This window comes from Zea mays, chromosome 4 (assembly GCF_902167145.1).
Source record: "Zea mays cultivar B73 chromosome 4, Zm-B73-REFERENCE-NAM-5.0, whole genome shotgun sequence".
NCBI classification, from domain to species: Eukaryota; Viridiplantae; Streptophyta; class Magnoliopsida; order Poales; family Poaceae; genus Zea; species Zea mays.
The window spans coordinates 126,627,141-126,653,908 of record NC_050099.1 but is presented as its reverse complement, the minus strand read 5'-3'; the positions used below and the strand labels follow the sequence as shown (position 1 = coordinate 126,653,908).

The 26,768-nt window shown below is 42.5% G+C and overlaps 2 protein-coding genes and 1 pseudogene across 2 annotated transcripts; 1 reads left to right on the top strand and 2 right to left on the bottom strand.

Annotated features, from left to right (window-relative positions):
* Positions 1 to 4,111: 4,111 nt before the first annotated feature.
* Positions 4,112 to 25,400, top strand: LOC118476946 (uncharacterized). The gene is made up of 4 exons (XM_035967325.1): positions 4,112 to 4,567; positions 17,505 to 17,582; positions 21,406 to 21,476; positions 25,216 to 25,400. The coding sequence occupies exons 1-4, from the start codon at positions 4,433 to 4,435 to the stop codon at positions 25,328 to 25,330; spliced, it is 399 nt and encodes a 132-aa protein (XP_035823218.1). The 5' UTR covers positions 4,112 to 4,432; the 3' UTR covers positions 25,331 to 25,400.
* Positions 18,866 to 20,035, bottom strand: LOC103653655 (sphingoid long-chain bases kinase 1-like; annotated as a pseudogene).
* LOC118476947 (40S ribosomal protein S14-like) lies at positions 22,043 to 22,980 on the bottom strand. The gene is made up of 3 exons (XM_035967326.1): positions 22,685 to 22,980; positions 22,588 to 22,613; positions 22,043 to 22,359 (listed from the first exon to the last, which is right to left on the bottom strand). Exons 1-3 carry the CDS (start codon positions 22,763 to 22,765, stop codon positions 22,236 to 22,238), a joined length of 231 nt encoding a protein of 76 aa, XP_035823219.1. The 5' UTR covers positions 22,766 to 22,980; the 3' UTR covers positions 22,043 to 22,235.
* Positions 25,401 to 26,768: the final 1,368 nt, after the last annotated feature.

Here is a 26,768-nt window from a genome sequence, read left to right as displayed (position 1 = left end):
AACTGTATCCAGATATTTTTCAAGTTTCGGATCTCTTGCCTTGCTACTTTTATCTACATGGCCAGAAATAACTTGAGAATCAGTTTTCAGAATAGCCCTTCTTATTCCCATTGCCCTTAACTTTCGAAGCCCCAACAAGAGTGCTTCGTATTTGACAATATTATTTGTACAACTAAAATCTAGCTTGGCTGCATAATATGTTCTGACTTTCGAAGGTGCTACTAGAACAACAGCTGCTCCTGCGCCGAAGGTTCCCCAAGAACCATCGCAGAACACTATCCAAGCTTCGGCATCTTTATTTGTCTCTTCTTCCTGAGCCCCTGGCGTCCAATCAGCGATGAAGTCTGCTAACGCCTGGGACTAAATTGAAGATCTATGCATATAATCAATGGTGAATTCATTAAGCTCTGCAGCCCATTTTCCAATTCTTCCAGTAGCCTCTCTGTTCCTCATGATGTCTTTTAGAGGTTGTGACGAAGGAACAATTATATGGTATGCTTGAAAATAATGCCGAAGCTTTCTGGAGGCCATTAACACAACATATAATACCTTCTCCAATTCTGTGTAATTTTTTTTGATGGACTTAAAACTTCAGAGACGAAGTATACTGGAGCTTGCTTTTTAACCTGACCATCTAGCTTCTCCTGTACCAGTGCTGCACTCACTGCAGAATGCGAAGCTGCCACATATAAGAGCAATGGAGCCTCTGGCGTGGGTGGAATTAATGTTGTTAAATCAATCAAATATTGTTTCAACTCTTCAAAAGCTTTTTGTTGTGTCGGGCCCCATTGAAAGACTTCGGCTGACTTCAGTATTTCAAAAAACGGCAGATTTCTTTCCGCTGATCTGGATATGAATCTGTTTAATGATGCTAATCTTCCTTCCATCCGTTGAGCCCCTTTCTTCGTGTTTGGTGGCTCCATCCGAAGGATAGCTTCGATCTTGCTTGGATTAGCTTCAATTCCTTTCGTTGATACCAGACAGCCAAGGAACTTGCCTTTCTTCACTCTAAAAACACATTTTCTGGATTTAATTTTAGACCAGCTTGCTTGAAATTGGCAAATGTTTCGTGCAAATCAACAATGTGATTTTTCTTGCTTCATGCTTTTCACTATGATATCATCAACATAGGTTAACATATTTCTGCCTATCTGGGAATGAAGGACCTTGGCTGTCATTCTGCTGAAGCTTCCTCCAGCATTCTTGAGCCCCTCAGGCATCCGAAGATAGCAATAGGTGCCACTAGGAGTTATGAAGCTAGTCTTCGGCTCATCTTCCTTCTTCATCCAGATTTGATGATAGCCTGAATAACAATCCAATAGAATCATGAGCTCTGAAGAAGCTGCTGCATCTACAAGAGAGTCTATTCTTGGTAGCGAGAATTTGTCTTTTGGGCATGCCTTGTTAAGATCTATGAAGTCAATGCACATTCTCCATTTGCCATTGGCCTTCTTCACCATGACAGTATTGGCTAACCACTCTGGGTATTTTACCTCTCTAATGACACCAACACTGAGAAGCCTTTTCACTTCATTCCGAGCACCTTCGGCTTTATCATCAGACATTTTCCGAAGCCTTTGCTTTCTTGGCCTGAAGGATGAGTCCACATTGAGTGAATGTTCAATGACATCTTGGTTGACACCGCAGAGATCATTGGCTGACCAAGCAAAGACATCTTTGTTGTGAAATAAAAATCTTATCAAAGTTTTCTCTTGCTCTTCAGATAACTGAGACCCCAACAGTACTTTTTGCTCTACTATGTCTTCACATAGAAGCATAGGCTTCGGCTGATCCGCCGAAGCAGCCTTCTCTCTTTTGTATTTGTACTGTTCACAGACTTCGGCTCCATCTATATTATGAATTGCTTTTGAGTCTGTCCAATTTCCTTCGGCTTTCCTGGCAGCTTCCTGACTCCCATGAACAACAATGAGCCCTTGTTCCGAAGGTATCTTCATGCATAGATATGTTGGATGAAGTATTTCTTCTAAATCATTAAGTGTCCCATGACAAGTGATTGCATTCTAAGGATATTCCATGTCAACAATGTCAGACACAACCTGTTCAGTCCTTGTGTTGTGAACAAAACCGAAGGTTACCGGCATTGTGATTTTGCCAAGTGCTATAATTTGCCTTCCTCTGAAGCCACATAGAGGATGTGTAGTATCATGGATCTTGTCCTCTGGTTCTTGCATCTATCTGAAAGCCTTAGCAAATATGATATCTGCTGCACTGCCTGTATCAACCAGAACATTATGGACCAGAAATCCCTTAACGACACAAGATATGGCCATAGCATCATTGTGAGTGTAATCTTTGAGCTGAAGGTCCACCTGGGAGAAGGTGATTGGGATGTGAGACCATTTTGACTTGATGAAGGGTCCCTACACCCCAACATGCTGCACCCTTCTCTGTGCTTCCTTCTTCTGCTTCTTGTTAGCCGGCTCTGAACTTGAGCCGCCTGTTATCGGGAGTACCAGCTTCGTAGCCGAAGGTGCTACGACTTGGTTGTTGAACGAAGCCATCAGCTCAAGAGTGGAAGTGACTTCACCGGAGGTGGGCGCCAATGTTGGGGACTTGTTTTCAAATGCTATGAGATAAGAACAAGACAACACAAAGTATTAATGGTTAAATACCTTCGTCCTTTGAAGCATTATCTTCCTTAGGATATAATGATCCTCAGACGAAGGTTATGAAGGACGTACCTTCATCATCTCAGTATTATAATAATGAAAGTAGAAGCATATGAAACATGGAAAATAACATGAATAATCATATAACGTCATTAAGATATTTTTATTATATTAACATGAACAAATATGAATAATGTCGAATTACATTTGTACCTTCGGCTGGACAGAAGGTGAAAACTCAAGTGACGTGCGAGTGAATACAAGTCAACATGAACAGTTCGGGGTACTGTTCATCTATTTATAGGCACAGGACGCACCCTGTGTGGATTTACATTTATGTCCTTTATAACTGATTACAATCATGACACAGATTAACATGGGCTAATCAGTCTTTTCATCTTTAAGTCGGTGCCACCTTTCGTCTCAAGGCGTGTCACTATACCGAAGCTCCCTGGATGATAGCTTTGGCTTTACTTCTGTGTTGATCTTCCGAAGATGTTTCTTATTACAGGACCTTCGGCGACGAAGTAGACCCCAACAAATACCTTATGAAGTTTAGCTAATTATTTATTGTTTTGTAAGAATAATAGTAAGGATTTCTACGACTTTAGTTATTTAAGAAATAATATTAGAGTTATTGTAGTATGTGTTTTGTTATAGAGACATGAACCTTTGTAAATAATCACGGGATCCTTAATTATGGTATGATTCACTCTATAGTAAGTTTATGTGTGATGAAGCATTCTACCATTTGGGAGAAAAGAATGATAAATAAATATATGATTAGCATCATTTTGAATTTTTGATTGCGGATATTTGGAATTATCATCCATGTCTAATTTTGAATTTGAAATATGAAGTGATAGAAAAAGGAGAAAAAGAAAAGAAAAATAAATAATAAAAACACCTTGGGCCCATAACACTGGCTTGGCCCAGTCGCCCCCGTGGCCCAACCGCGCCATATCCGCGTCCTGGCACCGACATAAAGGGCCCACGCATCAGCCACACTCCGTGTCCTTATTATCTTCCCCGCTCACTGGCCACTGGGTCCTCACTCATAGTGCATCTCATGGTGACGCCGCCCGCACAATCCTTGGGTGTAGAGATGGCCAAACGGGCCGCCCGGCCCGGCCCGGCCCGGGCCCGGTGAAGCCCGGCCAAAAACCGGGCCGGGCCTGCTGTGCCAGCGGGCTTAATTTTCTGTCCAAGCCCGGCCCGCAGCGGGCCTAGACGGGCCGGGCCGGCCCGTTTAGCACGAAAAAACGGGCCAAAAAGCAGGCTAAACGGGCCGGTAAGCACGTTTTAGTGTAAAAAACCGGGTTTAACGGGCTTAGAGGTAAACGGGCCGTGCCGGGCTAGCCCGCCGTGCCTAGTTTCCTGTCCAAGCCCGCCCGCTTATTCTACCGTGCCGGGTTCGGACCGGGCCCAAAAAGCGGGCTTCGTGCCGGGCTCACGGGCCTCGTGCTTTTTGGCCATCTATACTTGGGTGTCTGTCTTATCGGTGGGCCCCCAGGCACCAGCTCCTCCCTCACTACTGTAACAACCAGCGCAGGATTATCGCCGCCGTCATCGGGGTTGTTATCGACCTCCCTCTTCCCCCAACCGAGATCCTAGGAGATAAATCAGAGTCCCGGCGACCTTTTTCCCATATATTACCCTCTCACAAGCCCTGACCACCAAATCATCTACCGTCGGGTGCTATCACCACCGCGAAATCGAGATTTAGAGAGCGGAGATCCGTCGTTGGCGAGCTTGCAAATCGCGGTTACCTAGGTCTTGGCGTGGTGTTCTGGTGCGGTGGCATGGTGCCTAGGAGCCTCGACTGCCATCAATTCCGCCGCTGGACCGTTGAAGCTTGGGCGATTGCTCGCCGGACTTGGGAATTGTCGTTGTGCCGTGCTGCGTCGGGGACCGAGCTCATCTCAATCAAATCACCGGTAAGCGCTGATCCCCTATGTTCACCTAAGACTCCGTTAGGTGTAGGTCCGCGCTGGTCATGTATAGGTCGTCAGTGGGCCGGTTGTGTGTGCGCCGACTATGGCGTCATCGCGAGCGCAGGGTGCGCCATGGGTAGGCCTGCTCACGCTAATCTAATGCAGGTGGGCGGTCAACCTGTTTGCGATGGTTGGAGCATCATTTGTGCGTAGTCGGATTTGGGCCGTTTTCTCCGTCATCGTCGACGACGCCGTCGGGGTGATGCCTCGCACCGCCGTGCTAGTAGCTGAGGAGGAAGAGGGAGTCCTGACCATGGATCATCTTGTGGAGGGCAGGGATTAATGGGTGGCGTGGTGCATTGCGGGCCGTTGATCCCCCTCTGGGTGGCTCAGATTAGAAGGATAGGTACCCCTCGCCACATTCAGTCAACACCGGTGATCTCGATCCAACAGGTTGAAATAGATCTAGGGTAGATATTATCCCCACCGATGATCTCTGTAACACCCTGAAATCCTATTCTAGGATTTAGTATAACTTTTCAAATGATCTAAACCAAGATGTCTTTTAATAGAATATTCTTACCTTTAAAAAATATTTTTTTCCTATAACAAATAAATGGTAATGTTAATCTTTGAGTGTTCAATTTTTTTGAAACTCAGAAAATAAGTAATGAATTAAACCTTCATTAATTATTGGTCTTTTTATGAATCGTGTATTATAGAAGCAATTATTTAAATAAAAAAAAGTAAGTAAATAAAACATGTACTTACATCACGTCGGGTCTTTGAGTTGTGCATTTGGTGTGAATTTAAATATTAAAACCCAGTTGAATTTGAAAACTTTTAGTACGACACTGAACACAGGAAATAAAGAAAAATAGGAATCTCTACTAACTATTTTAAGGGCTCAGTGTAGACCGCCCCCGCCCCCGAAAACCACGCGCCCGCCTCCGCCTGCCCGTACGCCGGAAACCGCGGAGGCTGCACCGCGAACGCCGCGAACCGCCCAACAAACGCCCGCACGCCGCAATCCCGCCACGGCCTATGCAGCCGCCGCGACCTCCGCGAACCCCCCACGCAGCAATCCCGCCGCGCCTACTAAAGCTGCAACCTCTGCGAAAGCCGCGAACGCCGCAATCCCGCCGCGGCCTCTGCAGCCGCCGTGACCTCCGCGAACCGCCCGCCCGACCATGCCAACATCCTCATCCGGTAGCCACCAACCATATCCCATCGAAGGTTATGCATACCCCTGCCATCTCCTCTTTCCCCTACATTCCCACGCCCCCGTCGCTGGAGAGGAAAGCTTGCCCCTCTGTCGGAGAGGAAGTAATTTTGTTGCGGTCGCCGGGGGCCTCGACCAAGGTATGCCATGCGTTCTCCTTCCAGATTTGTTAATCCTCCTCCCTAGAGCAGATAAATTCATCTCAACATAACAATGGGGACGGGACCTTCTTTTGGAAATATACTTGGCTAGGGGAAATTCCTTTAGAAATTAAATACCCAAGGTTCTAATATCTCTGCAAGGACAAGGATATTCTTGTCATAGGGCTTCCTGAAAATCTGAAATGGTGTTGCGTCATATATTTAATTGTCTGACCAAAAAAACTTTGTGGTTCATCCCTGGGAAGCATACCTTGTTGTCTATTTTCTCGCGTGTAGTAGCAGGATGACTTGATGCCATGTCTTGATTTGAGGGACTCTTAGCTTCCTTTCATTGCTGGTTTGTACATCTGACCGATATGAAAATGGTGTAAGAGTGTTGGCGTGTGAGAAATGTGTTTGATCCTTGCAAAATACATGATGGATTCGAACGTGGTGGTACTTTAGAGAGTGGTTTTTTGTTTCTTATTCTTCGATACTGCAATATTCAGGAATGGACACCATTTACCCAACTAATTAATAATAAAGCACCACAATGCCACCAGGATCACCGCCACTAGCCATCTCATGCAAGGTCAGAGATTCATGATTTAGGTCATATATCGTGATAAGCTGCAACTTCTCAGATAACCTTCGAAGAATATCTGCGTCAACACTCGCACTGCTGCTTGAATTATAGAGAGACATCAGGTCATTAAAAAGATCATCGTCACATGAATCCGATCGTTCCTTAGCTCTTTTGAACTGAGTATGCACCAAGTCAACCTGCATAACATTGAAGATATTATGGTACACAAAAGAAGAAAAAACATCAAAACAATAGTAATATAAAAAACAATAATGAAAATAGAAATTTTGGAATTTAGTAGTCTACCTGCTTGTTGGGACCATGCTTCGTCGTCGAAGGTCCTGCAGAAAGAAACAGCTTCGGCTAAAGCTGCTTATACGTGATGCCGAAGCTACCACTCATGAAGCTTCGGTGTTATAACATATCCGAAGATGAAGGATCGAACCGACTTAAAGATAGAATGACCTTTTAGTTCATAAGGGTCTGAGTCATTGTTGTAAACTTTTATAAGGGGCATGATTGTAATTCCTTACAGACTGTGTCCTATGCCTATAAATAGTGAACAATATTCCTTTACTGTTCATGCAATCCTGTAACTGCTAACGCATTACTCTGGAATTATTGCTCTTTGTCAAGGCAAAGGTATAAATGTAATCAAACATCATGTTTTAATATCTCAGTTTATATTGTAAAATGAGTAAATGATGTTATCCATTCTTAATATTCTTTAACGTTTTATACTTCATATTTTATTTCGCATTATTTTACTTCTGACTATGAAGGTAAGACCTTCGTAGTTCATCATCTATGACCTTCGTCTGAAGCTCATTAAATCCTCAGGGAAATAATGCTTCAGCGGACGAAGGGCTTTGATATTTAACATTTTATGTTGCCTTGTTCTTAATTCATAGCATTTGAGAACAAGTCCCCAACATTGGCGCCCACCTCCGGTGAACTCACTTCCACTTTTTTGAGCTGATAGCTTCGGCAAAGAATCAAGATGGAACTGCTTCGGCTCCGAAGCTGATTCTCCCGATAACAGGCGGTTCATGCTCAGAGCCGACCAACAAGAAACAGAAGGAGGCACAGAGAAGAGTACAACACGTAGGGGTACAAGGACACTTCATCAAATCAAGATGGTCTCACATCCCAATTACCTTTTCTCAAGAGGATCTTCAGCTCAAGGATTACCCACACAATGATGCTATAATTATCTCTTGTGTGATCAAAGGATTTCTGGTCCATAATGTTTTGGTTGATACAGGCAGTGCAGCTGATATCATATTTGCTAAGGCCTTCAGACAGATGCAAGAGCCCGAAGACAAGATCCATGATGCCACACATCCCCTTTGTGGCTTCGGAGGAAGGCAAATTGTAGCACTCGGAAAAATCACAATGCCAGTAACCTTCGGATTTATCAACAACACAAGGACTGAACAAGTTGTGTTCGATATTGTTGACATGGAATACGCTTACAATGCAATCATTGGTCGTGGTACTCTCAATGCCTTCGAAGCAATTCTTCATCCAGCATATCTTTGCATGAAGATACCTTCGGACCAAGGACACATTGCCGTTCATGGAAGTCAGGAAGCTGCCAGAAGGGCCGAAGGAAACTGGACAGAATCAAAAGCAATCCATAACATAGATGGAGCTGAAGCTTGTGAGCAGTACAAGTTTAGAAGGGAGAAAGCTGCTTCGGCCGATGAGCCGAAGCCCATGCTCTTATGTGAGGACATAGCAGAGCAGAAGGTGCTATTGGGATCCCAACTGTCCGAAAAACAGGAGAAAACCTTGATAAGGTTTCTGTTCAACAACAAAGATGTTTTTGCATGGTCAGCTAATGATCTTTACGGAGTCAACAGGGATGTTATTGAACACTCGCTCAATGTTGATCCATCCTTTAGACCCAGAAAGCAGAGGCTTCGGAAGATGTCTGATGACAAGGTCGAAGGTGCTCGGAATGAAGTGAAAAGACTCCTCAGTGCCGGAGTTATCAGAGAGGTAAAATACCCAGAATGGCTGGCTAACACTGTTATGGTAAAAAAGGCCAATGGTAAATGGAGAATGTGTATTGATTTTACTGATCTCAACAAGGCCTGTCCGAAGGACGAGTTTTCATTGCCAAGGATAGATTCTCTAGTTGATGCAGCAGCTTCATCAGAGCTTATGAGTCTGCTGGATTGTTATTCAGGCTATCATCAAATTTGGATGAAGAAGGAGGATGAGCCAAAAACCAGCTTCATAACCCCTAGTGGAACATATTGTTACCTTCGGATGCCTGAGGGGCTCAAGAATGCTGGAGGAAGCTTCAGCAGAATGACAACGAATGTTCTTCATTCTCAGATAGGCAGAAATGTGCTAACTTATGTTGATGATATCATTGTAAAAAGCACGAAGCAAGATAATCACATTGCTGATCTGCAGGAGACCTTCGCTAATTTTAGACAGGCCGGTTTAAAGTTGAATCCAGAAAAATGTGTCTTTGGAGTGAAGAAAGGGAAATTTCTTGGCTGCCTAGTTTCAACAAAAGGGATTGAGGCTAATCCAAATAAAATCGAAGCTATCCTTCGAATGGAACCACCAAGTACAAAGAAGGGGGCTCAAAGATTGACAGGAAGACTGGCATCTCTCAACAGATTTATATCTAGATCAGCAGAGAGAAATTTACCATTTTTCGAAGTGCTGAAGTGAGCCGAAGTTTTTCAATGGGGACCAGTCCAGCAGAGAGCCTTCGAAGAGCTGAAGCAATATTTGATAGACCTAACAACACTAACTCCACCAACGCCAGGGGCTCCTCTGTTGTTATATGTGGCAGCTTCGCACTCAGCGGTAAGTGCAGCACTTGTCCAGGAGAAGCTTGAAGGCCAAGTCAAAAAGCAAGCCCCAATATACTTTGTATCCGAAGTTCTTAGTTTATCAAAGAAAAATTATACAGAATTGGAGAAGGTGCTGTATGCTGTTTTGATGGCCTCCAGGAAGCTTCGGCACTATTTTCAAGCATACAATATAGTTGTTCTTTCTTCACAACCGTTGAAGGATATTATGAGAAATAGAGAAGCTACTGGAAGGGTTGGAAAATGGGCTGCGGAACTCAATGAGTTTTGTATTGATTATGTACATAGATCTTCGATTCAGTCCCAAGCATTGGCAGACTTCATTGCTGACTGGACGCCAGGGGCTCAGGAAGAAGAAACAAGTAAAGATGCCGATGTTTGGACAGTATTTTGCGATGGATCTTGGGGAACCTTCGGAGCAGGAGCAACTGCTGTGTTGGTCGCACCTTCCAAAGTTAAAACTTGTTATGCAACAAGACTTGATTTCAGTTGCACAAATAACATTACTGAGTACGAAGCTTTGCTCTTGGGTCTTCGGAAGTTAAAGGCGATGGGAATCAGAAGGGCGATTCTTAAAACTGATTCCCAGGTTATTTCTGGTCATATTGACAAAAGTTATAAAGCAAGAGATCCGAAGCTTGAAAAATATTTAGACACGGTCTGAAGGATTGAGGCTTCCTTTGAAGGGTTTTCTGTTAAAAATATTCCTCGTGGAGAAAATGAATATGCTGATTTATTGGCTAAGTCAGCAGCACAGGGGCTGCCCTTACCTTCGGAAGTATTTTTCGAAACAATAAAAGCACCTTCGGTTGAACTTTTTGAAAGAGCAGTCCTCAACATATCCCCTGTCTATAGTGAAGACTAGAGAACTGAGATCATCTATTTCCTTCAGGGTAACTTTCTTTCAGATGACGAAGCTTATAACAGGAGGATAGAGGCAAGAGCTCGACCATATGTTATAATAGAAGGTGAACTATACAAGCGTGGGGTCTGTTCTCCGTTACTCAAGTGTTTATCCAGAGCCGAAGGTATATAATTGATGAAGGAAATACACGCAGGCCTGTGTGGATCTCACATTGGATCTAGGCCTTTGCTTGGAAAAGTTTTTCGTCAAGGATTTTATTGGCCAAAGGCAGCTTCGGATGCAGCGGAATTAGTCCAAAAGTGCGAAGGTTGTCAAAATGTGCAAGAGATAAAAACAAACTTCATCTTTAACTCAGTTAATACAACCCACTTGGCTGTTGCAAAGGTGGGGCCTTGATTTGTTAGGTCTGTTACCACCAGCACAAGGGAACTTAAGATATGTTGTAGTGGCAGTGGAATATTTTTCTAAATGGATTAAGGCAAAGCCTTTAGCCACAATAACTTCGGTCACTATTCAAAAGTTTTTCTGGCAAAATATTGTTTGTCGCTTCGGAGTGCCGAAGGATATTACTGTGGATAATGGGACGCAGTTTGATTCCGAAGCTTTTAGAGAATTTTGCGATCAAATTGGCACGAAGATCCATTTCGCATCAGTTCGACATCCGGAGTCAAATGGACTTGTTGAAAGAGCTAATGGCATCATAATGACAGGAATAATGAAGTTAATCTTCAATCAGCCCAGGGGAAAGTGGCCAGACGAATTAATCAAAGTGGTGTGGAGCCACAACACAACAATATCAAGATCAACAGGCTTTACACCATTCAAACTATTGTTTGGTGACGAAGCAATAACTCCGGAAGAAGCCAAAGAAGGATCAATAAGAATAGTAGCTTCGGCAGAAGACGAAGCTGAAGCTGATTACTCTGTGGAAAAAGATGCTATAGAGGGGATCAGGCTTCAAGCTGTGGAAAACATCAACAAATACCAAGCTGAAACAATAAAATGGCGTGATAGAAAGGTTAGGCTAAAAAACATTGAACCAGGACATTTGGTGCTTCGAAGAGTAGCCAACCCAGAGACAGTAGGCAAATCACAGCTGAAGTGGGAAGGACCTTTTCTGGTAGTATCTTCGTCAAGACCCGGTTCCTACAGATTGAAGGATATGGACGGCAACGAAATTCCTAGATCATGGAATGCGGACGAGCTTCGGCGATATTATGTTTAGCTTGATGTAGTTTTTTCTATTCTTTCTTGTGGCACCCTTTTCCTTTCCAAAGGGGGAGAAAGGTTTTTAATGGGGCCACAACATGTAATTTTTCTTTTCCTTATTTAAATTTTATAAGAGCGATATCCCCCAAAGATGTAAATGTAAAAGCTGAGAACGCACCATCGAGTGCAAAGGAAAGAGAAAAGAAAACAGGGAGAAGCTCAAAAGTCGTTCCTAAGGGAATGCAGAGCTTACAGCGAAAAATGAACGCTGATTCCGCCGAAAGTAAAAGGCGAAGAAGCTCCTAAGGGAGGCTTACAGCGAAAAATAAACGCTGATTCCACCGAAAGTAAAAGGCGAAGAAGCTCCTAAGGGAGGCTTACAGCGAAAAGTCAGCGCTGATACACCAAAAAGTAAACGGTGAAGCCAAAAAATAAACGACAAAAAGATTTGAGTCATTCCCAAGGGAATGAAGGCTATGATTATGGTTTTGAATATACATTCGGATATTCATTTGCACGATACATTACATCATGACATTTGCATTCATAAACATTCATTTAGACATATATATGATCATTATCATCATACCACACAAAAAAGGCAGATGCTTCGGCTATGAGGAAAAAACTTCGGAGAAAGAGGAAATTTTCATGCTTCGTTGTGTACGAAAAGAAGGGAAGGTGTTTTTCGCCTTCGACTCAAAAGTGAAATTTCGTTCACAGCAAAGCAGATCGTACACGGATAAAGGAGAAAAGATATATTACAAGGTATGCACAAATTTACATAAGTTTTTTCTACAATTATATTACAAAGATTTCTCCAGAATTTTTTTGTAGAAAAGTCTTTTACAGCAACTGGCTTCAGCCCGTCATTCTTCAGCTTCATCATCCTGTACATATTGAAAAAGAATGAGAAAGGTGCAAATTTCAAGGAGAAGGTAAAAGTAACAAGTATAAGTTTCTCACCGGCTTAAGGTGGCTCCGAGCTTCGTCACCAGCCATTTTTCGCCCGCCGTTTACCTAAATCTGGGTCATAAATCTGTTTCCTATGCTTCAGGCTAGGCTTGGGATGTCAACCGACAAGCTGAAGTTTGGCCTATTTACAATCTTCCCATGCGTGCAGCCGGCCTTCAGGAAAGTGGTAGCCGTGCCTCGAGAAGCTAACAGGGCGCAGAAATCAGCATGCCCAACAATAACTTCGTCAAGTGCATCAACCTCGCCTTCAATGTATTCCTAGGTGCTGGGCAGGTTTTCAGCCGAAGGTGTAAACTTATCAGAGCTGGCTCCAATTGAGTGAAACACATCCTTCAGCCGCTGCACACATCGGTTGTCGAAATTTAAGCATTTCTCCTGAAGCTCCTTCAATGATTGTTGCAAATTTGAATTCTTCTCGATCTCGGTCTTGAGACTTGTTTCGAGGTTCTTCTTTTCCTGCTCAGATTTTTCTGACTTTTTGAGTAATTCACTGTTTAATCTGTCATTTTCGGCTTGGACCTCAGCCAGTGAACCTTCCATAGAATGAATAACGAAGTCTTTCTTTTCTAAGGCAGCTTCGTGTTCTTTAACTATGATTTCAAGGTCTTGAATGACGAAGTCCTTTTTCTTCAGAGCAGCTTCGTAATTTTCGACTTTGTCTTCTAGATCTTTGATGATAGCTTTGTTTTTTTCCTCTTCAAGATCTTGTTGCATTCTCAGCACTTTACTTAGTAGTATACTCTGCCAAAACAACCTTCATAAAAAAACAACTTAATTTTTTTTAAAAAGATAATAATAATAAATTGAGAGTTTTTTACCTTGAAATTAGCATAGAGCAAGCTACCGACGATATGCTGTCGCTGGTACCTGCAGAGGTCTGCTTCTATCTTCGGCAGGCCAACGCTTTTGGAGAAGGTCCTAACAACCTTGGCCTCGGTTCGATTCCGAAGGCATCTTAGCTTTCCTTCATTTACCCCACCAAATAGCAGAGACCCTGGTTTGTATCCACAGGATATAGCATATTTCTTTAGCTCTTCTTTTTCAGCGTCTGTTAACTCTTGTCTAAGTATATCTTGAAAATTAAAATTTTCTTCTTCCAAAATGTCTTCAATCTGCTCTTTTCCTTTTTCAGTTGTCGTGTTCACCGCAACCACAACAACTTCTTCAGCCATTCTCAAAAGTATATTGTCAATATCATCAAGCGTGGTTTCCAGGTTAGGATCTTCGGTGGTCCCGGTTTCGGCTCCGGTAGCTTCGGCCCCGGTGGCTTCGGCTCCGGTAGCTTCGGCTCCGGCGGTTTCGGCTCCAGTGGTTTCGGCTCCGGTGGTTTCGGCAACAACAATTTTTGACGCCGATATCGGTGGCGGTGTCTGATGAATGACATCTGCCACTTGGATAATTCTTCGTTTTTTCGGCTTTACGGGACTTTCTGCTGCCGAAGCTTCTTTGTCCTTCTGAAAAAACTTCGTCAGTTCTGGCGCCAGCGGACTTAGCTTGACAGGCAAAGGTTCAGTCATTACCTTCAGAATCTCTTCCACTTCGGCAGCAGAAGGTGTTGCAGGAGCTTCCTCCTCTCGGACCGATGTCTTTGGTTTTGGAGATGCAGGTTTTGGAGATACAGCTTTTCTTTTCCTTGGAGCAGCTACCTTCGGCTCAGGGCTGAGTTTTTCAGAAATTTCTTTTTCCTTTTTAGCCAATTTGGTGCTTTCTTTGTCAAGGGCGCTGGCAATTCTTTTTCTCTTTAAACCTTCGGCATCTCCGCCCAGTTGCTCATAATCAGGATAGTCAAAATTCAAGGCATCTAGCACCCGATTCAATCTTTGTTTCGGACGACTGCCGAAGGCTGCTGTCATCAACTGATCTTCTTTCTTAGAATAATTACCGAGGATATCGTTGCACATAATCTCGATTGTGTCCAACCATTCCTGGCAGGGTTTTTTAAAGTGTTTCTTAAACTTGTAGTAATAAGGCAATCGAACAAGTTCTCCCTTTTTCTTTTCTCCCTCCAGCTTCGGCATCTCCCACTCCCTCATTGTTGGGAACACTTTAAAAGCCAGAAATTCCTGCACTAAGTCTCTAGTGCCAATATGTTCTGAAATTACTCGAAATTCACCCAAAGCAATCTGGCTCGGGCTCCCCCTTATCATGTTGCATTGGGGCCTCGTCTCTCCGAAGGTTAGCTCTAGCGGACTCTGGACCAATTTATCTTCATCCTTAACAACTTTAACATAAAACCATTCAGACTTCCATCCGACCGGCCATTTGCTTCGGTAGCTTATCACTGGAAACTTCGTAGTCTTGCGATAAGCAAAGTTGTAGCAGCCAAAATTCTCATGTAGACCATCTCCTCTGGCTTTAGTCTCGTAATGTAATTCATGAACTCGGCAGAAACCCTCACCGAACGGTTCCACTCCCTGGCTACGAAGAGCCCAAATGTAAACACTTAATCTAACAATAGCATTGGGGGTCAGTTGATGAAGGTAAATCCCAAACTTCTTCAGTACAATAGCAATCATCCCATTTAGGGGGAACCTTAGGCCAGCTTTAAAGAAGCTTTTGAACACTACAACCTCATTCTTTTCCGGCTTCGGAATAGTTCCCTCTCCGCCAAAACGAACCAGCTCCTTTTTTGCTTCACTGAAGTAGCCCAGCTTCACCATTTTTGGAAGATCAGCTTCAGAGATGGTGGACTTTCCAAAGTCCAAATGACTAGGTTTACTTGGCATCCCGCAGATGTACTCATCTTCGGAACCAACTTCTTCAACATCAGCTTGTGTTGCTTCGGCAGCAGGTGTGTCCTCTGATGAAACCAGCCCAGAGCGCCTCATTGCTTCGGAAATCGGAACAGTGTTAGCGGCTTCGGTCTCATCTCCATCACGCTCAACCCTAGCAGTGGAGCGTATTCTGGCCATTTGATTTTAAATTTTCTTGAAAATTCCTTGGAAGTTAATAACCTTTTTTCCGAAGCTCTTCTCGTGACGAAGCACAATCCAAACTGGAGCTTCGTTTGAATGCAAAAGTCAAGCTTCGGCTATGGTTAAATTTTTGGCAGCGAAACAGTGCAATAGCAATGAATGCTGTGGTAACTTCACACCTACCTGTCTGTTTATATAGTGCTGCAGGTAAGAAGGTGAATCGTCAGGATTTTTACACCGGGCAAACAGTCGCTCGCACCCACTGCACGGTGGGCCGCAAAAACCAAGAAAGTGAACCTGCATGGTGGGACCGCTCCGCGCTCGGAAACTGTATCGTTTCTCGGCAACGAGCTCAGGGAAGGTGTTTTTCGGACCTTCGGCTTCCCGAAGCTTAAGAGACTTTTTTCACGGATCAAGCTCGTAACGAAAAACGATCTAGCACCGCGAAGGGGCTACTGTTGGGACCATGCTTCGTCGCCGAAGGTCCTGCAGAAAGAAATAGCTTCGGCTAAAGCTGCTTATACGTGATGCCGAAGCTACCACTCATGAAGCTTCGGTGTTATAGCATATCCGAAGACGAAGGATCGAACCGACTTAAAGGTAGAATGACCTTTTAGTTCATAAGGGTCTGAGTCATTGTTGTAAACTTTTATAAGGGGCATGATTGTAATTCCTTACAGACTGTGTCCTGTGCCTATAAATAGTGAACAATATTCCTTTACTGTTCACGCAATCCTGTAACTGCTAACGCATTACTCTGGAATTATTGCTCTTTGTCAAGGCAAAGGTATAAATGTAATCAAACATCATGTTTTAATATCTGAGTTTATATTGTAAAATGAGTAAATGATGTTATCCATTCTTAATATTCTTTAACGTTTTATACTTCATATTTTATTTCGCATTATTTTACTTCTGACTATGAAGGTAAGACCTTCGTAGTTCATCATCTGTGACCTTCGTCTGAAGCTCATTAAATCCTCAGGGAAATAATGCTTCAGCGGACGAAGGGCTTTGATATTTAACATTTTATGTTGCCTTGTTCTTAATTCATAGCATTTGAGAACAAGTCCCCAACACTGCTCTCTTACTTCATGTGATAACTAGGTAAATACACGTGCGTTGCAACGGGAAAAATATTGCAAAAATAACATATGTATAGCCATGTGTTGTGATGTTAATTAAGATTAAGCTGCCTTTAAAACTTTGTAGAGAAAATTGGTTGTAACCATGAAGGGTAGGAATTGTTGATGTTCTTGATCCTAATCGTGCTTCAGACTTACTTGTCGGGTTCATCTGTAAAGTCAAAATTATAGACCAAAATCAGGCGAAAAGACCAGTTGAATGAAAATTTCCTTTTCCCACTAAACTGCATATTTGTCCTGACCTTTAACTATCCATTGCTTTAATCTTTATATGAGGATAGTCATCCAAAGTTTGTCTATTAAAAAAAATTCATTGCTATAAACTTCTCACCGCGCTTGTGTCCAAGGATCTCAGATGCCCTATTTACAATTACCTGAATTCGGAAAATAGATCATAAACAATATAGCACAGCTGGTAGAAACATGCTAGGTTCACAATAAAATTCACATGAACATTAGCTTACATGAAAACTAAATACTATTTTGCATAGAGATTAGAGAATTAGAGATAATCAGCAGAGTGGAGCACAAATGGAGGTTGGTTTAGTTTACCATGTGTTTGGACACTGAAGCTTAACTTTTCACACTTTAGCAGGGACTACCATTCCAAACAACAGCTATACTACTTTAAAATTGACGTTTTTATGGAAGATTTGAAGTAAAAATATTGGATGTGTAGGACACCAACCTCATTGGCATTCATGTTGCTTTGTGTGCCACTGCCAGTTTGCCAGATAACAAGTGAGAAGTGATCATCCAACTTTCCCTCTGCGACCTCCTCAACTGCCTGTATTATGGCCTTCCCTATTGTTGGATCATGTGAATTTTTATGGCATTCTTGTGTTTATGTGGTACATACGTGTAATATATCTGTGCATTCTTGATTCCACTTGTAATTTCTGGAATTTTCTCCTTATCTGATCTATCATTGCTGTCAGCGTGCATATTAAATACACGATACCTGTTTAAGAGACTACTTGTGTTTATGTGGTACCTGTGGTGGAGGATCTGGTTAGTCAGTGATGCTGGTGGGCTGTGTTATATAGGTGTCTGGACAAGCAGCAACAGTTTCTGTGATGACTGACTGGTGTGCCTTTTATGGCTGCAGATTCCTCGACTGGCAGGTACTTTCCTTTTTTTTACCCTATTGGCTGTATGAGTTCATTGTTTTTGTTATTTCTCTTTTTATTAGTTCATTTCCACGCTAGCTATAGGTGCCTCATCACATTGTGCTATTTATTCGATGTTTGCTTCTTTGAAAAATGCCCTAGCTTACCTGAGCTTCCAAGTCGTATGGAGATATAAACATAACTGCCATTATTTAGTTCTATCGTTCTGTTACTTACTTGTATTCTAATGTCAGCGTGCATATTACATAAGTTTTCTCCTTATCTGATCTATAATTGACACACTAATTAGTAATTAGTATAATATTCCAAACTTGTGTATATTTCAGGTATTTATTGGGGTAGTGTAAAGTTTATATGCATACTTCCTGTATATAGAGGTTGATGCTATTTATCTAATGATAGTGGGAAGACTTAGCTAATAGTATGATTTGTGTACGGTTCCGTAATTAGTGTGTTTATGGCTAAGGTTGTCAAGATAATCATGTGTCTCCAGACCTTCAATCCTGACCTCACTGGAATTAACAAGACGTAGCATGTCACTCATGGAAATTCACCTGAGGGAGTAGTTTGATAGTGAGGTATACAGAACGATGTGCAGGGCAAATAATGCCTGACCTGATGTCATAAACAGAAAGATATGTGTGATAAGCAAATGAGAAACTGAATGGCTTGCCATTAACATTCCTGATGCGTGATATCAATGACAAGTCCCCATCCTTTGAAAGAGAGGCTCTCAGACGGAACTCAAAACTGCAACCAAATTACAGTCATACATGAGGACATTCATATGAATAAACTTTACCGAGTCTGCATTTTTGTGACTTAAGCATGAGAAGGCGTCTAGGTCCATAAAAAATGTTAAGCATGTAAATACTGATCAGCAATAAAAACGAACCATCCAGCTAAGCAACTACATCCTTGTTTAGATTTCCTTTTATAGTGAAAAAACATTGAAATGCCATAAGATGAAGTAGTAGTGATTACACATATCCAAATCCAAGGCCCTCCTTACAGATGAACCCGAAAAAATGTATGCATCCTTGTTAATCCCCACAATTTTATTCTAAGGATTTAATTTTCACATGTGATCCTTTGAAAACATCTCAGGAAAATATTACCAAAATCTTGCTTCCAGAAAGTAATAACATCAGAAAACCCAACTTCAGTCATTAGACGATACACCTCAATGGCACAATACTTAACATAGATTTGACATTAACCCTCATTTAGTTGTAACATAAAGTACTGTTATGGACAGGGAAGTTAATATTGAAACAAATAGGTGCTGATCTATGTGAGTTACTTCACTGCATATCAACAAGATAACTCATGGATACAAAACTGAATGTCGCTTCCTGTTTCTAAGTCGCAGAAGGTTAAATCAGCGTAAAGACAATAGCAGTACTAGCATATGCTTTTGTAGCTTCTCCTGATACCACCACTAAAAGCTTGCATATCTCCTTTATATCCTCTGCTTGGACAGTGTCTGCTAAAAGGGGCCTGAAGTAGGATGGCACAAAACCATCAGTAGCAAACAGGTACGGTAGGCATTCCATGAAACTATTATATAGCTGATGGATAGTTACTTATAGGTGAAGGGGCTCAGAGTTGGAGGAGGTGCAGACTGGCTTATTGGAATTGAACCATCAGGCACATTTCCAACCTCTGTTCCACTATCGCTTTCAGGTTTACCATAATGAACTCTGTCATGAAATTGTTTCAAAATAATAAGATTAAATAGCATTGCACACTGCTTCCCAGTCCTACTCGTTCAAATACCAACTACTATGAATGTTCATTTAACAGTTCATATACTCTTCTTGCTTGATCTAACATCAGACTTTGCACTGTCATGCATGAATGGCTGCATACTAGGACACCAAGAAAGTGCCCTTTCCTAACTACCCATTTATCATCCCAATTTGGCACAAGTTCCATCAGTGCTCCAATTCCCATGTCCTCTTGTGGTCTAGGAAGTTCAATGGGGTGGTCAGGCTCCCAAGTTAGCTCACTATCCCATTTTGGCCCTGTGTCCCACTTTGGTTCACAGTCCCAAATAGGTCCTGGGTATGATATTGTTGAGGAAATGTGTTCCTTATCGTGCATTGATGGGGCTGCCCAAGACGACCGTGTGTCATTAGTAGACGTTATACCAACTGAATTTCTATCAGCCCTTGCTTTGGACTTGGTTCTTGGCCAGAATGATCCATGACATGGTTGAGGGTGTAGCACTTCTTCAGGTTCTGAAACAATGTTATTTCTTCCCAGAGACAAGTGTTTTGCTTTCTGATCGAGACCATGTACATAGTCTGATGGTTCAGTGCTTGCCACTGTACTACCTGATGTATCAACATCCCCAAGCGACATCCGTCTCAGAGTCATAATATAATCAATACTGGACAAACTGGAGGCTCTTGAATTCCTTCTTTCTTTGATATACTATGCATCACATCGGTATAGACATTGGACAGGTGGGCCTTGTCTTGACCTGTACCTTTTCCATTCATGGCCATCTCCTTCGACGAAGGAAGATATTCCAGTTCATAGAAGTAACTAGGCAAACATAAAAATTTTAGTATTCCAGCCACAAAATATCGATGTGGACCAAATTTCTTCTGATATTTCTCAGAAAGTTCTAGGACTGCAACACAGTAGTAAGAAATGTTTCAGCTTCTCAATGTCCACTGTGCAAACATTGGAACTTAGATCTTGAAAGCGAATACACTCACATAAATAATTTTAATTATTTATTTCTCTGAGCATGGCCAGTTCAAATAAATAGTTTTAATTAATTATTCATCACAAAATACGAATGCACTCAGATCTTGAAAAGCATGAAGAATACTCACATGTATTAATGCTATACAATTCCTTTATAAAACTTCATCTCATGCAATAAATAAAATAAAGCTAATATTTGTAACAGGCTTAACAATATGCATGTTGCCAAATCACATATTTATTTAAGATTTGGAATTTGGATGACATTGTAAATCAGCAGAAATGTAGTTGCAAACGTGCAACATATTTCAAATTAAAAGTGCAACTAAAGAACGGATTTCTCTCTCGCAACTTAGTGTCCAGACTCTGGCAAAGTCAACTAATTCTAGGTGATCCGTGAAGAATTCCCAGAATCTTTTCAAACTTAAGTCTCAAAGTGTTAATGGTTTCATCTAAAACAGTTTGCGACAGAACTTCGTCCTCAGCTAAATCAGCAGGTGCTAGATCTTTGCAGATATTCAGAACCTTCATTTGCTTTGAAATCCCTTGCCTCAGTTTTTCTTTGTGCTTTAGCAATGTTTTTCTCTCCTCCCCATGATATCTAGCTTCCCCCATCAACTGTGAAACCAACATATTGGCTGAATGATTTTCCACAGCATACTTTTGGCATTCAGTGAAAAGAGCGGCCTTCTTGTCTTGCTCATCTGTACTAATAGAAGCATTTACATTTTTCTGTTGTTCCTGTTCAAGCACCTCCTCCATATAATGGTTTTTCTCTTGCAGAGAATAAATTTGTTTCTCATAGCTGTTTGCTTGCAGTTGATGTGACTTTGCTAACACTTCAAATTCCTCATTCTTAATTCTCAACTGATCCTGTAGTTCCCTTACTTGATCATATGCAAAATCCTTCTCTCTTATACAGAGGAGTGCATCTGTTCCAGATTGGTGTGCATACCTTCTAGAAGTAAGAAGCATTATATCTATCTTTTAGCGCTTAGGGTATTGTGTTTGTTTATTAGTCATACTATGCTGTGGTTCAGGAATAAATATGTCATCTATATCAAAGAATTCCATGTTTTTTGTTCTTGTTTTGCAGTTCGCATTGATCTTCGGTCCAACAGTCATTTTGCCCCCAAAAGAGTCGACATATATTTTCTACTCGTTGAGGTTTGTTGCTACTTCTTTCCTTTTAAAGTATGCTTCTTTCCCTCCCAAATATATCAACTTCTATCGATTCAGTCATTTTTTAAGTTTTGCTTGGTGATATAATATTGGTGCTCCTTTAATGAATGGTCAAATGTGTTTGTTTTTAGTCATACTATGATGAAATGTTGGACTAAATTGGCATGTGTTTATATTAAAAAATTAATTATAATATTCTTTTATGCGAGAGAAATACATGCTAGGAACCAAACAATCACTAATGCAAGTGGATCTCCACGGCCCAACCTAGCCAAAAAATGAGTTGATGCATTTCTCTGCTGAATTTCTACAACTGTGTAAAAAGTAATTTAATCTAAGTAGAGACAATATTTAGAAACACTTGATTGGTCGCGTACTAATTGACACAGTAATTAGTATAATATTCCAAACTTGTGTGTATTTTGGGTATTTATTGGGGTAGTGTAAAGTTTATATGCATGCTTCCTGTATATAGAGGTTGATGCTATTTAACTAATGATAGTGGGAAGGCTTAGCTAATAGTATGATTTGTGTTCGGTGAGTTGCATCCGTTCACAATTCTCTTTCTCACATGCTTCTCTTCCTTCTTTTTTGGATCTGCCATTAAATACAAGAACAAACACCATTTACTGCTCAAATAGAAAACACCATCTAACTAACAAATTTCTGCATAATATACAGCAGAATACATATGGGACCTTTTTAAATCTAGCACAGATAAATGAGAGATGCAAAAGGGAAAATTCACATGTCAGCATGCTTACCAATACGGCCTATCTTCATGCCAGATCGAGCAAGAGCTCTAAGAGCAGACTGAGCACCAGGGCCAGGGGTTTTGGTCTTGTTTCCACCAGTAGCACAGAGCTTACGACATGTTTGGTTTGCAGGTTGGACTGCTTTCGGAGTCATCCGGACCTACGTCCGAGCCTACATTATCATTTGGTTTGAATCGCGGAACGATGTCGTCCGTCACTATGTTGTTCTAATAATATACTAACACTTGGGATCAGCTCACTCCGCAAGAAAGTGCAAGACCACTCCATCCGGAGCCAGACCACGATGGATGAGCCAAACCATCAAACCAAACACGCTATTAATGTGCAATGCAGTAATTCCAAGCTCCTGCAAAGAGAGAATAAGAAACTGAACTAACTTACCGATAACAAATGTATTTTTCCACAGTAAGACAATACCTTGCATCTTTGCGCGACATCTTGTGAGGCAAGCATAGCAGCATAAGGCGATGACTCATCACGATCAGCTTTAACCTTCATGCCACCTAGACAGTGCAAAAAATTGTCGAATTCTCATAAAAAGAAAGTCCTGGGTGCCTAGGAAAAAAACTTGCAACTTAAAAGAGTCCGGTAGACGCCGTACTTGTGCACCAACAGGGCTATACAAATCCTTCAGACGCAATCATGCATGCCATCCACCTCTCCATGAGCTGCAGACTCATGAACTACAAGCCTTAATCACAGTCACACCTATAGTCCAAAATAAGTGCTCAACCAACCAACCCACACTGCTCCTACGTCGTGCTATATCAATGCACTGGACCATTTTACAATTTAGTTTTAAATATTTTCAAATGATAAAAGGTTTTGATGGAGCCAGCCGTATTGAACCGTGAAAGAGTTGCATTGGACAAGAAAAAAAGGATGCCTATGTAAGTTATATTATAAACAATAGTTAACACAATAGCTATCACATTTATGAACGTTATTTAGTCGCATGTTTAATATAGCTTCAGGTTGTTCGACGACTATAGCGATGAAGATTTTTATGGGCTACAACGGAAGTATAGTATTGTCGCTCGAGTTGAAGTTAAATTCCCGATGGAACCACGTTATCGTGACAGGCAACATTACATTTTGTCTGACATCAATGTAAGACAACATATCTTTAAGTTTCATTTATATAACTATATATAATATTCATACCACACTCTCTTTTGTGCTGAAATCAAATTAGGGAGCCAAGATCGAGGCCATTGCAACTCGGTATGAGATAGTCAAATACTTCAACAGTTTGCTCCATGAAAAGCATGTCTACAAGATGCACAACGTAGTGTTTGGTCTTAATCCGGGTGCATTTAATTTTCGACATCTAAATGGTACCATGGAGTTGTATTTCACCCAACAAACTGTCGTAGAGCCATACGCTGTCCCAGTTCAAATGCCGCCATTTCCAAAACATATATTCTTGAACCTTGATGATATTGCCGAGTTGCCAAACAGGACTTTAGTTGGTAAGAATATGTCGATCTACTAACCATATTAAAAATTCCTTTACACAAAATTCAGCATTAATCCATATTTCATTGTGATTTTGTAGACATTATGGCTATTGTAGTCCACTTGGATACAATCCATCACACAATGTGGGGTATATTCAGGAAGATTGTTATAATGGATGCTAGGTATATTCCATTAATATTACCGATATGATGTTAAATCTATTAGTACTAATCTATTCTTCACAAAATCAATGTCATAAGGTGGTCTTTACATACCATTAAAGTTTGGGCTGACGAAGCAGGGGCTGCGACCAGCGCGCTGGACGTTGCTGGGGGCCGCCTGATGCTGGCGGCGACTGCTGGCTGGGGCAGCGACAGAGCTCATGATCGTCGAGATCTTTGATACCAGATTGGTAGGAGCCACGTTCCCTATACTGACGATATGTTTCCGTTGCAACGCACGGGCACCCACCTAGTAAAAAAATGAAGGAGAAACCAGCGCCTGGTCCAACTCTCCTCACTTCAGCCTTGCTTCGTGGCCACACAGTGTCCCGGCCATGCGCGTCGGGTGGGTGTGCACTGCGAGCGCAGGCGCCTAGCCATGCGCTTGTACCCATGTTGGCTTGACGTGGAGCCGGTATCAGCCGTTTGGATCCCAGCTCTCGTGTTCGTTCGCTCGATCATTGGAGCGTGGGGCCGTGCTGTCAGTCATCGTTCACAGGAGATCGTTCACCGTCGTGTGGGACCTCGATGATAGGCTCACGTTCTGGTGCAACTTCTCGCCGCGAACCCGGGGCTGGTGCAACAGTTTTTTAAGAACTCCCATAACCACTGGGTTTGTTGGGATATGATCCTAGGACCCCGGTAGGATCTGCCTACCCCAAGTATATATAGTCCAGTACCCTGCATCCTTGATCCATTGAAGCAGAGCTTGCCGACGGTGTCGCTGCTCGCCGGGAAGAGAGAATCGTGTAGACACCACGACGATTCTGCCATCGCTTGGTCTTCGGTGTGCAACGGTGATGTGTCTACGACACTCAGTGGGGTTGCGCAGCAGTGAGCACAAAAGCCAGCCCACCTCGCCGGAGTCCATGGTTTGTCGCCATCCTGCATCGGCCGGGGATGGTGCTCTGGTCGTATTTGCTTTTGTATACTCTCCGAGCTGTGTGTAGTATCCTTCGGCTTGGACACTCACATGATTAACTTATGGAACTAAAATTCAATTTGTCATATGCATTGCATCGCAGGTGTTGTTATAACTTTTGTTCTACTACTTAATTGGGTTGGTATCTACTTATACTTAGTAATTGCTAATAAAATTTTGACCAACTTTAAAAAGCAATGCTCAACTTTAACCATCCTCTTTGGTAAGACTTACACTTCACATGAGCTCCCACCTTTGACAAGTTCATGCACATTATTTCCCATAACTTGTTGAGCGATGAACGTATGTGAGCTCACTCTTGTTGTCTCACACCCTCCCACAAGTCAAGAACAGGTACCGCAAGATGAGGCGCATGGAGGATGCTATGACGAGTTCGTGAGAGGTCTAGACCATCGTCTCCCAGTCAACTTGGGTTGCTGGATTGTTGTCTCCTTATGATGTAATTATTTATTTATTTTGTATAGAACTCTTATTATATAGTAAAGATATGACATTTATTTCTGTACCATGATTCATCATATGTGTGAAACTTGGTCCTAGCACACTTGGTGATTATTTCGCGCCCGGGTTTTGGACCCCTAAAACCCGGGTGTGACAATCTCCGATCCAACGCGTGGTATCGCGTACCGGTTCGTCCACATATTAATCTAATATAGACCACCAATTTGGGATTGGATGGTTCAAATCTAGTAATACACCTTCAGCCGTGCCTTTTTATATAAGAGACCCCCTTCTTTTAGTAAATGAACCTGACATCCACACAGGGACAGAGATTAGAGAGCATAAGTCCTAGAATTTACACAGAGCCCCATGGAAAACTTCAAAATAGTACCCGCAGCCCAGAGAGTAAATAAATTGGATAAATTAATATGGGAAATTATTTCTAGTATAGAAATAATTTTAGAAACTTGTTTAATTCATAAGTAATTCATTTCAACTTCTTTTTAATCCATCCTAGTTGCACTAAACTCATATTCATATTGTTTATCATCTAGTAACCTTATATTACTATGAAACCTATTTCTATATAACAAACGCGGACGCAAAGCTCGCTCCTCGAAGCTCCACGTCAGCCTCTTTTTTTTACGACCGTTCGATTCTAATCTAACGACAACAAACTGTAGCTACCACCCACGGACGAGCAGGTTCCAGAACGCTCCTCGTGGCTCGCGCCACACCTCAGTCCGCCCCGTGCGTTCCCGGCCATTCCCAGATGCCGATGAGGAGGACTTCGCCCTCCTCCGCCTCCAATGCCGGCACTGCGTCCCCTCCTCCCTCGCGCTTCTTCAACGCCACCCACCACTGCGTGGACCTTTCCACCGCACCCTACTCCTCCTCCATGACCAGTCCCGCCTCCTACTCCTGCCTCGCGCTTCTTCGATGCCAAGTACCAATAGAAGAAGCAACAGGTGCCCTTCCCTCCATCACCCATGACGTCGACGCCGACGATGTTGGCGAATCCCCCACGTCCTCATCGAGATACAGAGATCTATCGGCTGCTCGAGCATTCTAGACGCCACATGACGACACCGATTGGCGGTGGGAAAAAGAAGACGGAGGCCACTTCATCGTCGTCGCGACGAGGAGACGCTGTTAAACTCGATGAACGCGACGGCGGGTATGCCCCCCTCCACCGCCTCCCTTCCCCCGCGCTGCCTTTGTCTTCGTCTCGCCTGTTCCCATTCCCACATTTATGAACGCCTTCCATCGTGCTTCCTCAGATTAGAATTTGTTGTGCGTTTGGGTTAATTCCTTGCCTTCTTCTTCGTGCGCGCACGCCGCCGAGCGGCATGCCGGTGGCACACAGCGCGTAGGTGTGTTGCGGACAGTGAACGAGGCATGGGCGTGATGGAGCCGTGCGACATGCGTTGCAATA